This window comes from Phoca vitulina, unplaced genomic scaffold (genome assembly GCF_004348235.1).
Source record: "Phoca vitulina isolate PV1807 unplaced genomic scaffold, GSC_HSeal_1.0 scaffold35, whole genome shotgun sequence".
Classification (NCBI taxonomy): domain Eukaryota; kingdom Metazoa; phylum Chordata; class Mammalia; order Carnivora; family Phocidae; genus Phoca; species Phoca vitulina.
In genome coordinates this window covers 4,904,868-4,917,771 of record NW_022589738.1, presented here as the reverse complement: position 1 = coordinate 4,917,771, position 12,904 = coordinate 4,904,868, and the positions used below count along the sequence as shown (strand labels likewise).

The following is a 12,904-nucleotide window of genomic DNA, read 5'->3' as shown; positions in this document are numbered from 1 at the left end:
TTCAGTTTACTGTCTTTCTGTGCTGGCTTGTCTCCTCGCTAGAAAGGGTTATTTTGATAAAGTTGGTTTCTAGACCAATGGGGCAGGAGATTGTCATAGGACATATTGTAGCTGAAACTTGTAGTTCCTTTGACACAATCTATCATTGTGTCTTTGTGTACAAGATAGAGAAACGCGTGCAGGAGCCTACACGGTGACAGAACCGGCAAGAGGCCTAGTTTGACCAGAGAAGGCTGAAGGCTGGGTTTCTGTGGAGCTGAGCTGCATGGTGTCGCGGTGTGGCTCCTGTTTGACCTCGGCCTGCTTGATACTTTCACCAGGGACTTTTTGATGAGGACAGAACACATGTTTTCAAATGTAAAAATTGTTTAAAAATAAGTAAGTTTTAAAAATGTAAAACTTACACCAAGTGGGGAAGAACGGCTTGTCTGTTGGCCGCGAGAGTCAGGATTCTGCAGGAGTTTGCTGCACTTGTGCATTGGGCTCAGACTAACAGGAAATCCTTGACGAAGGTGAAAGAAACCAATCCCAGATGAACAAGCAGAGAGTAGAGGAACCACCGGAAACCACCAAGAACAGCATTTCCCATTATACCCACCACAGCATTAGTATTTTGTGCTGTTCATAAGCCTGAAAAGTTAAAAAAAAAGAAGATAAAGGTCTTGGGATCACTGAATAATTAGTGTGGGAAATTCTGAGGTCAAACAAAGTTTAACGTGTTTCTTTACCAACAACCTTCTCAGCTTTTAATATGTTAACACGCATTAAGCATTTTAAGAGGCAGATAGAGTGTGCAGTGTTTCCATAATTAATTTGATCTTCTTTTCATGAAGCACTTTGTTGGATGACTGATCTGCTGGATGCACTGGGAAGCACTGACCCAGAGATTTTACTTGAGTGGAAACCCTGTGTGAGCTTAGAATACAAAACAAAAGAAAGTCATCCAATCCTACTGTCCAGACAAGTGGAGGTACCATTCATTCCCAACAGATCATCATATTTGGAGAGTAGTCTTCTAAAGGACAGTGGCAAACCAGGGCATGTCCTATGAGAAATAAAAGGAATGGGGGGGAGCAGTGCCCCTGGGTGGCTCAGTCAGTTGAGCGTCTGACTCTTGGTTTCGGCTCAGGTCATGATCTCAGGGTTGTGAGATCGAGCCCCTGGTTGGGCTCTGCGCTCAGCGTGGGGTCTGCGCTCGCTCTCTCTCTCTCTCTCTCTCCCCCCCCCTTGCCCCTCCCCCTCTTTCTGTCTCAAATAAATAAACACAATCTTTAAAAATAAAATAAAAGGAACAGGAATGAAGAGGCATGGGACAGACATGACCGCTCAGGTAAAATATTGAAAAGGCTCCACAAAGCCTGAGACCCTCTGGGTTTCTGGTGGGACAGACAACAGCAGTGAGGGTGACAGTGGCGCACACGAGTGCGGCTCTTGATGTGTGCCAGACACCGTTCCACGCACCTTTCATTTAACTCCTTTAAATCTTAAAACAACCCTATGAGGCAGGTGCTATTCATAGTTCCATCTCAAGGCAGAGGAAAAGTAAGACCCAGAAAGGTAAATTTACTTCTCCAAGGTCACACAGCCAGTAAATGGCAGAGCTGGGCTTTGAACTCTTGGTGGTTGGATTCTGCAGCCTCCGCTCTGCTCTTGGATTTCAGCTGTGTGTGATGAAGCACTTTCGACAGGGGTACCTCTGCTCAGGCGTTCAAGGTCATCCATTAAGGATGTTGGCTCCCTGGTACGGCTGACGTTTATATGGTGGCTGTCAGAAAACAGTGGCATCACGTAAGAGTTGGTGCCATTCCGAAAGGATGAGTTCACTTGCATGGTCCCTTTCATCTTTAGGTTCCATGATTTTTTCCCCCCAGTTTTCCACAGAGTGCCTCTGTGATGGCACTCTGCACAGAGGAAAGTGCTCCTCCGCAAAAGCTTTTGATCAGTACCTCGAATTGATAGCGTTCTGCAGCTAGGAAATTCAAGGTCAAATACCTCATTATAATGTTGTTAAATTTATAGTCAGGGGTAACGGCTGGACTAGTGCTGAAGTGGAGAGCTTTGCAAGCCAAATGACTTCTCGGTCCAAGCCCTATTGCCTTTCTGCAGTGTAGGAATAGATTCGTCATTAGCGAACCACATTCCAAGAGAAGCAACATGGGTTTGCAGTGTAGATACTCATTACTTGTTTGATACTAAATAACCCCTCCCTATGTTCAGTTTCAATCGGTCTTGGAATTGGCAGTGTTCTCTGGTTCTTGGCAAAAGCAAATGAACATCCTCTCTGTAGAAAGCACTTGCATTCTAGGGCTCAAAGTATCTCCAGAGGATTTTTTTTAAGGTCAATGTAGTACATAATAAAAAAAAAATTAAGCACCCAAGAACCCAAGGTGAGTGAGAACCAGCAGAAACAGCAGACTGCAGGAGCAGACCCATAGTAATTTCATACTTCGGAATCAATAGATGGTGTTTTGAAAACCATGTTTACTCTGTTTAAAAAAAAAATAACAGCTAAGATTGAAAAATATCTGCAGGGAGCCACAGACTTTGTAGAACTGACCTTAAAAATGACCAAATAGAACTTGTAGATGTTAAAAAGTACAATAACCAAAATTTAAAACTTACTGTTTGGGCTTAACAGCAGACTGGACGCTACCAAAGAGAGAAATACATTGAAGGGATTGTTAGAAATGAAGCACAAGGAGGGCCTATGCACACCAACATGGGCCAGGTTGAGAGAGTCTAACGTTTATCTAATAGATTTCTGTAAGCAGAACAGAGGGGAAATGGAGACGAGGCATTATTTGTTGAGATCATGACTGAGAAGATTCCAGAGCTGACCAGAGACGCTAAAGATTCAAGAAGCCCAGTGAATACTAAAAAAGTATAAATAAACCCTAGAAACACAAGATAGGAAAAAAGGACAGATTACCTTCAAAGGAGCAATAGTCCGCTTTACCAAGGACAATTCCTAACAGTAACAACAGAGAAAGTAAAATAAAAGTGAAATAATAATTCAGTGTGCTAAAACAAAATAGAGACAAAACCAAAAAGAAAAAAGAAAAAAAGAAACCCTTTCAGTCTAAAAATCTATACCCAATGCGGATAGCTGTCAAGAATATGGATTTAAAAAGGAGATTTTTCAGACCAAGCAAAACCTGAGAAATTCTCCTCCAACATGACACTTACAAGAACATTTTAAAGGATATACTTAGGCAGAAAGGATCCCAGATGGAAAATGTGAGACGAAAGAAGCAATGAAAAAAAAAAAGTGGCCAATATATTGGTCAATCTAACAACACAAAAAAATTAAGACGCCATCTTGTAGGGTTAACGAGTAAACAGCAGTAGAGCAGGAGATTTGGGCTCTAGGAGCATCTCAGCTCCTAGTCTGTTGTATGGCCTTTGAAAAGCTACCTGTCTCATGTGTGTCTCAGTTTTCTCGTCTGTAAAATGAAGCTCCAGGAGCCAATGTTTTTTAAAGCCTCTTCATTATGATTCCATGAAACACTGAGAAATAGATTGTCTAGGAAAAAACAAGGAATCAATAATTCCTGAGTTGGTTTTTCCTTAACCTCCTTTGAAATGTTACCGATAAACACTCGGCATTTTACTTCTGGCTCACTCTTACGTAGTCCAGTTCCGAAACTGGAGCTAAAGGGAGTGGCGCAGGTGTGTATTTTGCTCGCCTTTCTCCACATGTTGGTTTTGCTTCGCTTTCTCGTCATCTAGCAGCCGAACAGAGTAATGGCAGGTTACCCAAGCCTTAGGGGGTAGGTGGCTCGTGTGGCCGCGAGGGGGGCATTGGCAGAAACAGGCTGTGAAAAGTGGGTCTCATCGCACCACCACTGTTCTGAATTTCTTAATGTCTGGTCTGTACTGACGTGTGCCTCCTTTCCTTTCTCCCCTTCTTCCTCTTCTTGCCCCGTGCCCCCCCCCCTTTTGCTTTTCCTCTTGTCCTGCACAGGCTAATAATAAGCCTGAGATCGAAGCAGCCCTCTTCCTAGACTGGATGCGACTGGAGCCCCAGTCCATGGTGTGGCTGCCCGTCCTGCACCGGGTGGCTGCCGCGGAGACTGCCAAGCACCAAGCCAAGTGCAACATCTGCAAGGAGTGTCCCATCATCGGATTCAGGTATCGGGAACCCCCCAAATGGCATTGGTTTTTTTTCTTCGTGTCTCTCACCTTTTTCGGACTTGATCTTTTATCTCCTGTGCCAGTTGCTGTCAGTTTGTTCCTTTCCCAAGTGACTGCCCTGGTCCCTGGGCTAGTTTGGTGGCTCTGACTCATTAGGCAGGTGGCCCTTTGCACCTTCATTGTGGAGCTCTGCAGGACCGACTGACCACCTGCCTCCTCAGAGATACCTCTGCGGCAGGGGAATGCTGATTCACGGCGCCGCCTCCTTCCCGGGGCCAGTGTTAACCATCTCTTTGGGTTGTTGGGTTTTTTTTTCTGTTGCTAGAAATTGTCTAGGAATCAGTTCTAAGACTAAGAGATGGTTTTGTTTGGGGAGACCTGTCATGGTAGCTCAGTTTCTTATTCACTTTGTCCCACTTTTCCTCCCTGAACTCACAAGAATTGTTTCAAGCAACCCAGAACGTACTTCTTGATTGGTGCATCTGATTACACTCTTGGCCTAGTATCCTAATGAACTTCTAAGGGAATATAAAGTATGCAAGTAAATGAAAATTTCACAAAGCAGCTAAAAAAAGGGAAAGGTTCTTTATAAATTTAAAAGGGAAAGAGATAGGAAGCATAGCAGGTTATTATTCTGATATTCTTAAAAATGTCACAGAAAACAGTTGGCTCTTAAATCTTCAGCCTCGGTGACCTGTTTTGGGAGAGAGGGGATATTGTTAAATGAATTAATCTTACTGAACAAGAATCCCAAATGCAGATTTTGAAATGATGCTGTATTTCAACATCTGGATCAACAACTGGGTTTCCCTAGCAATGACTCAGCCGTCCAGTTGTCAACTAGCTATATGGTCTGTGCCTGTTCAGAATCCACTTAACAGCTAAGTAAATACTCTTTCTCTAGTTCTGCTCAGACTTGTTTTATTTCTTTGCTTCCTAATAACTACTTCGTACCATTCGTGTGCTTTGTATTCACTCCTCTTTTACCCCTGGTGTTTGTCCTTCTGTACCTCATATTGTGACCAAGAGGTTTTTGCAAAAACGCTTAGAGGTTTCTAAAGCCTAGCTGGACAACCCTGAGTAGGCAGTACTCACAAAGGACCCAGTTTTCCTTCCTTCCTGGTTTCTGGCCCGTACAAACGATGCCAGGGGAGATGGGGAGGGGAAACCACAGGGGACTGCGTTCCAACACTTACCTTTCTGCTCTCAGCTTCCCTGGCTAGCTAGTGAGATTTATGTGCAGGGGGAGGTTTCACAAAATAGGAAAGGGGGGTGCTTTGGAGGATCTGAGAGTGCTGTTGCCTTTAATTCTTTTGCCCTTATCGAATTAGATTATTTTGGGAAGCGGCGCTTCTCTTTCTTCCTCCCCCTCTCAAAAGATGGTTGGTATCTAAAAAAGGTAGCTTTTTCCCCACATCCCCATATGTGGCAGAAGGAATATGTTTATTTGAATTGGCTAGCATTCTTATCTGAGAAAGCAAAAGGCAGGGAGAATAGGAAATAATAGCGTCTGCTGAGAATGGGGGCGGACGTACCACCTCGTACTTACAGATTACAGCTGCTTTCAGCCAGCCCCAGTTTGTCTTTTCTTGGGGCTTCACTTATCATTTGTGGGTAATGTGGTGGTGCGGGGTGGGGGGGGTGGGGGCGGTTCTGAAGAGAGAGACATAAAAGAGATCATCCAAGGGCGCCTGGGTGGCTCAGTTGGTTAAGCGACTGCCTTCGGCTCAGGTCATGATCCTGGAGTCCCGGGATCGAGTCCCGCATCGGGCTCCCTGCTTGGCAGGGGGTCTGCTTCTCCCTCTGCCCCTCCCCCCTCTCATGTGCTCTCTCTCTCTCTCATTCTCTCTGTCTCAAATAAATAAATAAAATCTTTAAAAAAAAAAAAAAAAAGAGATCATCCAAGTAACTACCTGGAGGTGAATCATGCCAGTCAATCAGAAAATGTGATTAAAGCAAGATGCATTTTCAGTGAGAGTCCTTGTTTCATTTGCCTTTATTTTGTGAAATTGCTTCCTCTTGATAAATTGTTTTGAAAATAATTGCTTCAGAAAAATGTTTGTCCCCAGAATGGGTAGGGGGCCTGCAGTGCATCCATCTCTCTCTCCTGGAAGTTCTTTCAAAATCTTGCGTTTGGTCTTCAAAAGACTGGAAGGTTGCCAGTATCTTCCTACTTAATCTGAAAGGGTTCCTCGTGGAGTTTAAATGAGAGCTGAAGTTTTCTTCCCTCCTTCCATATGTTTATAGGATAGCCTTCCTGCCAGAATGTTTTGATACTGAAGGAGAAGCACCAGAGATATGTAGATGGAGGAAGTTAATCACTTACCTGTGGGATTAATGAACATTGCATTCTGTTTCATGAATTAAGACCGTGTGGAAGAAGGTTTACTAAAGAACGTTCTTTGGGAATTGGATTTGAAGAAATACATATGTGTTTGTTTTTGTTTTTCACCAGGTACAGGAGTCTAAAGCACTTTAACTATGACATCTGCCAAAGTTGCTTTTTTTCTGGTCGGGTTGCAAAAGGCCATAAAATGCACTACCCCATGGTGGAATACTGCACTCCGGTAAGTCAGATGCCTCCCTGGCGTGAGAGTTTGCTCGCCTGGAAGGAGTTTCCCTTCTGCACAGTATTGCAGATGATGTGTGATGCTGGGGTTTATGAGTTCCCCGGATGTTCCCCAGCTAAAGTGGCTCCTCATTGTAGGCTCCAGATTTACTTGATCCTAGTGCGTGGGGTGGTGCCGAGAAGACGTTTTCACGTTGATTTTGCACAGCCCTAGCAGTTGTGTAGAGACGTTTCATGGCCTTGGGGCGGTGCTGGGTGTTGGGGTAGGGGGTGACGTGGGGTTCCTCTGAATCTCTTATCCATTGCTTTCAGTCAGTCTTGCTTAACTCATGCTAGGCATTTGCCTTTTATTTTTATTTATTTATTTTTTTTACTATTTGTGTATGTATATATACATATATATGTACATACGTGTGCCTTTGCCTTTTAAACTACTCTCTGAAGTAGGTATTATTATTATCCCCTTCCTACAGATGAGGACTCTGCGGTCTTAAGGTTAAATAATTTGCCCAAGGCTCTATAATTAGGAGGTGGAGCTTTCTCCCAAGATGTTGTTTTGGGGAAGTGTTCATTGGCTCATAGAACTTTGAAAGAATCGCTGGTGACGTGGAAAGGACATAGACTTGGTGGTCAGACACACATGGGTGTAAATGTGATGTTCTTTAAACACTAGCTGCTTGCTATTCAGTGCCCGCTCTGTGGCCCTGACATTACCTGGGAGCTTACTAGAAATGCAAAAGCTCAGGCCCCGCCCCTGACTTCGTAAATCCGCCCTGCATTTTCGCAAGATCTGCAGGTGGGTGCCATGCACAGCAAAGTTTGAGAAGCTCTGCTCTCGAACTTTTATGCTCTTCTTTCTCTCTTCCATCATCAGAGCGATGACCCAGGTCTTTCGCTGTCTCTCTCACTTGGATTCCTCTTGCAAAGGCATTCAGTGATGGAGAATGAGCCACGCAGTGAACAGAATGATACTCAGTGGGTGAAACGTGACATCACTGTGGACAGAATCGTTTTTAAAATACTGCAAAGTGTGGCCAAACTTAAGGTCAACTTAAGAGTTCTACAAACCCCCATTGATCAAGTAGCCCTCGTAGTTGCTACACTTGTTTTTCGCCATAACAACTTGTTGAGATATTACTGCAGCCATTTTACAGGCGGTCGGAGCCTTGGAGAGGTAAATAACTTGCCCAAGTGAGCTCTACTAGTTACTGCTATGCCCGGCCCGGTTTTTGTCCATAGACTTGGCTCTTGACCCCCACTGTCTCTTCAGTTACGGAACAAGTGCGCTGAAGCAGAGCACTGGAGTGAGTACTCTTTTACCTTGAGATCGTACTTTTGTAGGTCTGAGCTCAGTGCACTTTCCCTTTCAGACTACATCGGGAGAAGATGTTCGTGACTTTGCCAAGGTACTAAAAAACAAATTTCGAACCAAAAGGTATTTTGCGAAGCATCCCCGAATGGGCTACCTGCCAGTGCAGACGGTCTTAGAGGGGGACAACATGGAAACGTGAGTAGTGGCGAGCGCAAAGCAGTCTCTCATTTGACATATATTTGAGCTCCTCTCAGCTGAATGCCCTCCTTCACTCCCAAATGCAAACAGTCTCTCCTATTTCTTTCTTTAGATTTACTTTAGCCGAAAAGAGAAAAACAAGCTGATGGTCAATTGCCATTTTCCCATGTTAGTTGTCCCATGACACTTACCTGTTCCAAAGTGAAACCTGATCTCACAGGGAAAGAAACTACACGACAGCTACTAATTCCCTTATAAGAAATATGGGACTGTTTACAAATGAGTGATTCCAGTCTTTCATTTCGGTCTTCCTCCCTCACAAATCACTAGGCGTCTGTCTTTTTGTATCTGATTGTGTGGTCATACCTAGTCGCTTTTATCTCCTTGAAAGAAAAGACACTCACAGGAAGTTTCGTCACAGTAAGTAGCAATGATTCTCATGATCAAAATGATGATACCTCCACCTCTCTGCAACCCTCTCGTGTTTCCCATAACGGATGGCAATCGCACACTTGTTTGTTTTTCTTTCACCTCACTCTCCACCTTTGTTTGGCTGTTGCTTTCATGGTTCATACTTAATTGGTTGGATTTTATTTATTTTGACCTCTCAGTATTTTTTTTAATTAATTAATTCATTTATTTTTATTTATTTATTTATTTATTTATTTAGTGGCTGAGTTTGCCTGTGTCTCTCTTCACCACCTCATTTTTTGTTTTGCAGTCCTGTTACTCTGATCAACTTCTGGCCGGTAGATTCTGCGTGAGTACTTCTGCTGAAGGGGGCTGCTACCACCAACACATTTGCTTGCTTGATTTGACAATTTTTTTTTTTGTTCTGTTGGTTTGGTTTGGTTTGGTTTTTAAGGACACATTAATTTCCCTTCCTTCATTTCATTTTTTTCCTTCCTGCAGTAAAACATTTAGAGTGCCATCCACCACAGAGCGGGAGAATCAGAGTGAGGTTTCCAGGTCCCTACCTGGTCAGGTTTTAACCAGCAGACATCCTGACCTGGAGTCAGTCATCAAAGAAACGAATGGGTTGTTAGTTCTGTTCCTGAGAGACATGTTTACATATTCTTCCATGATAAGCTCCTCTGATTGCGTAATAACATTCTTGAGCCATATTTTTTGAGATTCAATACTTCAGGACTTTCAAAAGGATGATGGTTTGTTCTTTAGGGCCTGTTACAAGTGGACCATTAAAAATCAGCAGAATTTGTTTTATAGTAGGATGTGGAGTTTGATGGAATAATTTCAGTCAGGTGTGTGTACTTCTTACCATGCTACCGGACTAATCTTCATACACATATACACACGAGTTTCTCAGTTTTGAACTAAACTCACTTTGCTCTCCTCTCCAAACTAAATATTCAGCTCATAAATAGTTATACATTTACAACTGGAAGGAAAGTATACTATACACTACTGGTATATATTAATAATGCTAATATTAGATACCAACAGATAATTGGTTTATCTTAGAGTTTATAATGTTATTAGAAAACTCTGGAGAGTCGGTGATTTATATATTAGCAAACAAAGCGTGCATTGTTTTAAAGTTACATTGTGTGGAGTTTTTATAACAAAGTTTTGTTATTTCAGAGCGTACTTTATTAAAATATTTAAAGTCAGACAGCTCTATTATAGAGAGAAGGAAATGACCAATTTAGAAGAACTCTATTTTTATTGGGTCTCTTTTATTGCTCCACCATGTAATTTAATTTAAAGTATATCCTTTTTTAAAAATCCTGTAGTGATAAATGCAAGTTATTAATTGAGGTTTATTTTAAGTCTTTATTGGCCTAAAAGAATTGTAAGGCGTCCCTTTCTTTGTTAAAGCTGCATTATTGTGCCCCTTAATTTTGAGATATGGTACCTATACCTGATTTTTTTACTCATCAAGGGGAATTATTTAGATTCACTTCTGGTTTTTTGCTATTCGTAGGTAATTGTTTTCCCAAAACCCCAGGTAGTTTATTTATTTATAGAAGTTTGAACCTTTCCTAAATGAGAAACTTCAAAACAAACTGATGGACTGAAATCCTCCCTAAGTGAATGGATTCATTCTGTGTTGGCGTAAGTTTTAGCCAGCTGAAATATCCGAAAGGCAAATGTGCTACAGAATAACTTTAAAAATGCGTGGATAGAGGTAACACAAAATGATAAGCAAAAAATAACAGTTCCTTGAATGGAAAAAAAAAGTTTATTGAATACATCAACTAATGAGAAAAAACATGACAAGTGAGTTTAATGTCACTTATTTTAAGTAGAGGGTGTTTGTCTTCAACTTTGAAGAACTATCAAATTAATAACATCCTATATTAAAATATCTTCCTCTAGAAACTAAAACATAGAATCACTTTGCCTTTTTATAAAAAGTCTGTTCAATTATTCAGAAATAGTGGGAAATTATCCTTTTGAGGAAGAAAACCAGACCCAGCAGGCTATGGTCCCTATTTCTTTAATACCAGCATTTTTATTAAAGTCTTTACTCAGGGGATTTTAAATAATTTATAAAATATATTGCAGAGCTCTCCTATTTAGACAGAAGAACCAGGTCCTGAGGTGGCTTCATTTTTGCAAGAATTCCCTCTGACGTTAACAGATTCTCATGTGGATCACAGAATTTGAACGTTGACTGAGATACAGATCTTTTGTTTTTCCTCAGTGGAAACCCTTATTTACCTGTATTTGTCATATTTTTCTTAAAAACTAAATCTAGCCTAAACCTTTTATATTGTTTGCCCAGAAATGAGACAAACAGTATCCTTTGAGCTATTCTGCTTTGAAACCTAAACGGATGAAAACTTATTAATGGAGTTTTCACAAAAGAGAAACCGGTGGTGGGTGGGGATGGAATTGGCCATTAATAATAACAGGACTAATCCTTCTGGGTATATCGTTTAGTGTGTAGGAAGTAGGAAGGGAGAACAGTGTTCTTACCATCTCTCGGAAAAGTGTTTCAGAAGGCTTTGCATTTAGTTTTGTTTCTGGACTAAGTGGTTTTCTACTTATTCTTGGTTTTTAAAATGCTCCTTCTCTGAACAGTACTCCCTTTTGGCTCATTTTCTGGTCTAATAGGTACCTCCTTTAGGATACTTCTTCTTTTTTTTTTTTTTTTTTTTTTTAGGAGTTCTTGTGCTTATGCATGCTGTGTTAGGTGCTACTTAATAACAAAAATCACATGGAATTATCCTCAAGGCTAAGAATTAAAGTGCTGCATAATATTTTCTGTATAAGATTTTACTAAAGTGTTTTGGATTTACATGCCTAGTTTTCTTGGTATAGTTATGCTCAAAGGTCTCAGGTTTTCTTTCTTCTGTACACTACCAAGGTAGCAACCATTAGAAAGGAAAACACTTAACCATTTTCTTCCTGGTAGGCTTTTAGCTTATCAGCAGTATGTAAATGAGAAAAAAAAAAGAAGTATGTAAATGAAAAATTGGTTTGTTCCTGAAGATAGGGCTTATAAACCAAATGATCCAAGTACTAAATTATTTTGACCTGCAGTGAATATTTTAAAACAAACCTTAGCATTTTTCTAATGCGCTATTCCAGGGTTCTAAGAAATGATGTGAACTCTACCAAACTAGAGCGAAGATTCACATGGAAATCTTTGGATCTGCCTAGTAAATTGGGTGGCCATCCTTGTTTCCTCATGACAGCTTAAAGGTCTTTGTAGTTCATTACAAATTGGATTAGAGTGACACTTGACCTAGACAACACTGGTTTCATAAATGAGACATTTATCTCTCAAGGAAGACCTCAGTTCCCTAGTTGTTTGCTATACTGTGTTGTAATCATTTTAGGATTGCGTGTCTTCTTTAAGAAATAGGGATTTCTAGCTTATTTCCTAGGTAAGCCTAGATAACTACATGTTTTTTTTTCCATATAAGTAAAAACAAATGTATTCTTCTTAGTGTTTTGACCACATCCATTAATGCTGTTTGGACGCTGGGCTAAACCAGTCCTCACTGAATAGGTTACTGGGGACTTTTGGATCCATGCCTTTATGTACGGGCTTTCTGTGTCAGGACAGAAATGGAAGAGAACTTTTGTCTTACTCCATTTACGACCGAAAAGCACAAGTCCAAACTGGTTTTCAGAACAGATGGATTTTTTTTCCTAAGGTTAATCCAAAAGATACCATAAAAACTTCAAGGGTAATTAATAGATCAGATACAAAAGGGTAGGGAAAATATTAACCTTACCAAATTTCTTAGTCTCTGGAGCTTAAAAAAAATAAAGTAGGGTTTTACACCCCAAAAGCATATGGGCTATTCATGCTAATGCTCCCCTCTAGTTTTCTTCTCTGTATGTTAGCACACAGTATCCCTACTAAGAAATATTGCAGATATTGTGACATTTTATTGGATTTAGTCGTTCTTTTTTTAAAACATCACAGTATCATTGTGGGTCATTCAGTTTTATTTTGTGAAGTAGTAATATGGTCCTGCTACTAAATTGTACTAAATTGGTGGATATGTTACTTCCTTACAAAACAGCACAGACCAAGATATCCTGATGTGTGGGATCTTAACAGATCCTGGCCTGGCCTCCTGGGAATTAAAATCGTTGACTGTAAACGTACTAAGCAAAAGTACAGTTTCCATTCAGTAAGAAGGCAGCTAATAAATGGCGTGGTGGGGGGAAACTACTTAAAATTTTTAACCACCTAGTGCCAACATAGT

The 12,904-nt window shown here is 41.0% G+C and overlaps 1 protein-coding gene across 17 annotated transcripts in view; it reads left to right on the top strand.

The window, feature by feature from the left end:
• Window positions 1–12,904, top strand: part of DMD (dystrophin) — a 2,446,616-nt gene that overhangs the window by 2,374,245 nt on the left and 59,467 nt on the right. For 11 of the 17 annotated variants that reach the window (XM_032426633.1, XM_032426634.1, XM_032426635.1 and 8 more), the window contains 4 exons: window positions 3,965–4,131; window positions 6,590–6,701; window positions 8,074–8,210; window positions 8,935–8,973. In XM_032426633.1, coding sequence (XP_032282524.1) covers window positions 3,965–4,131; window positions 6,590–6,701; window positions 8,074–8,210; window positions 8,935–8,973 — 455 coding nt within the window. The remainder of the gene's footprint in view (window positions 1–3,964; window positions 4,132–6,589; window positions 6,702–8,073; window positions 8,211–8,934; window positions 8,974–12,904) is intronic. The other 6 variants (XM_032426636.1, XM_032426632.1, XM_032426629.1 and 3 more) reach the window with 1 other exon arrangement.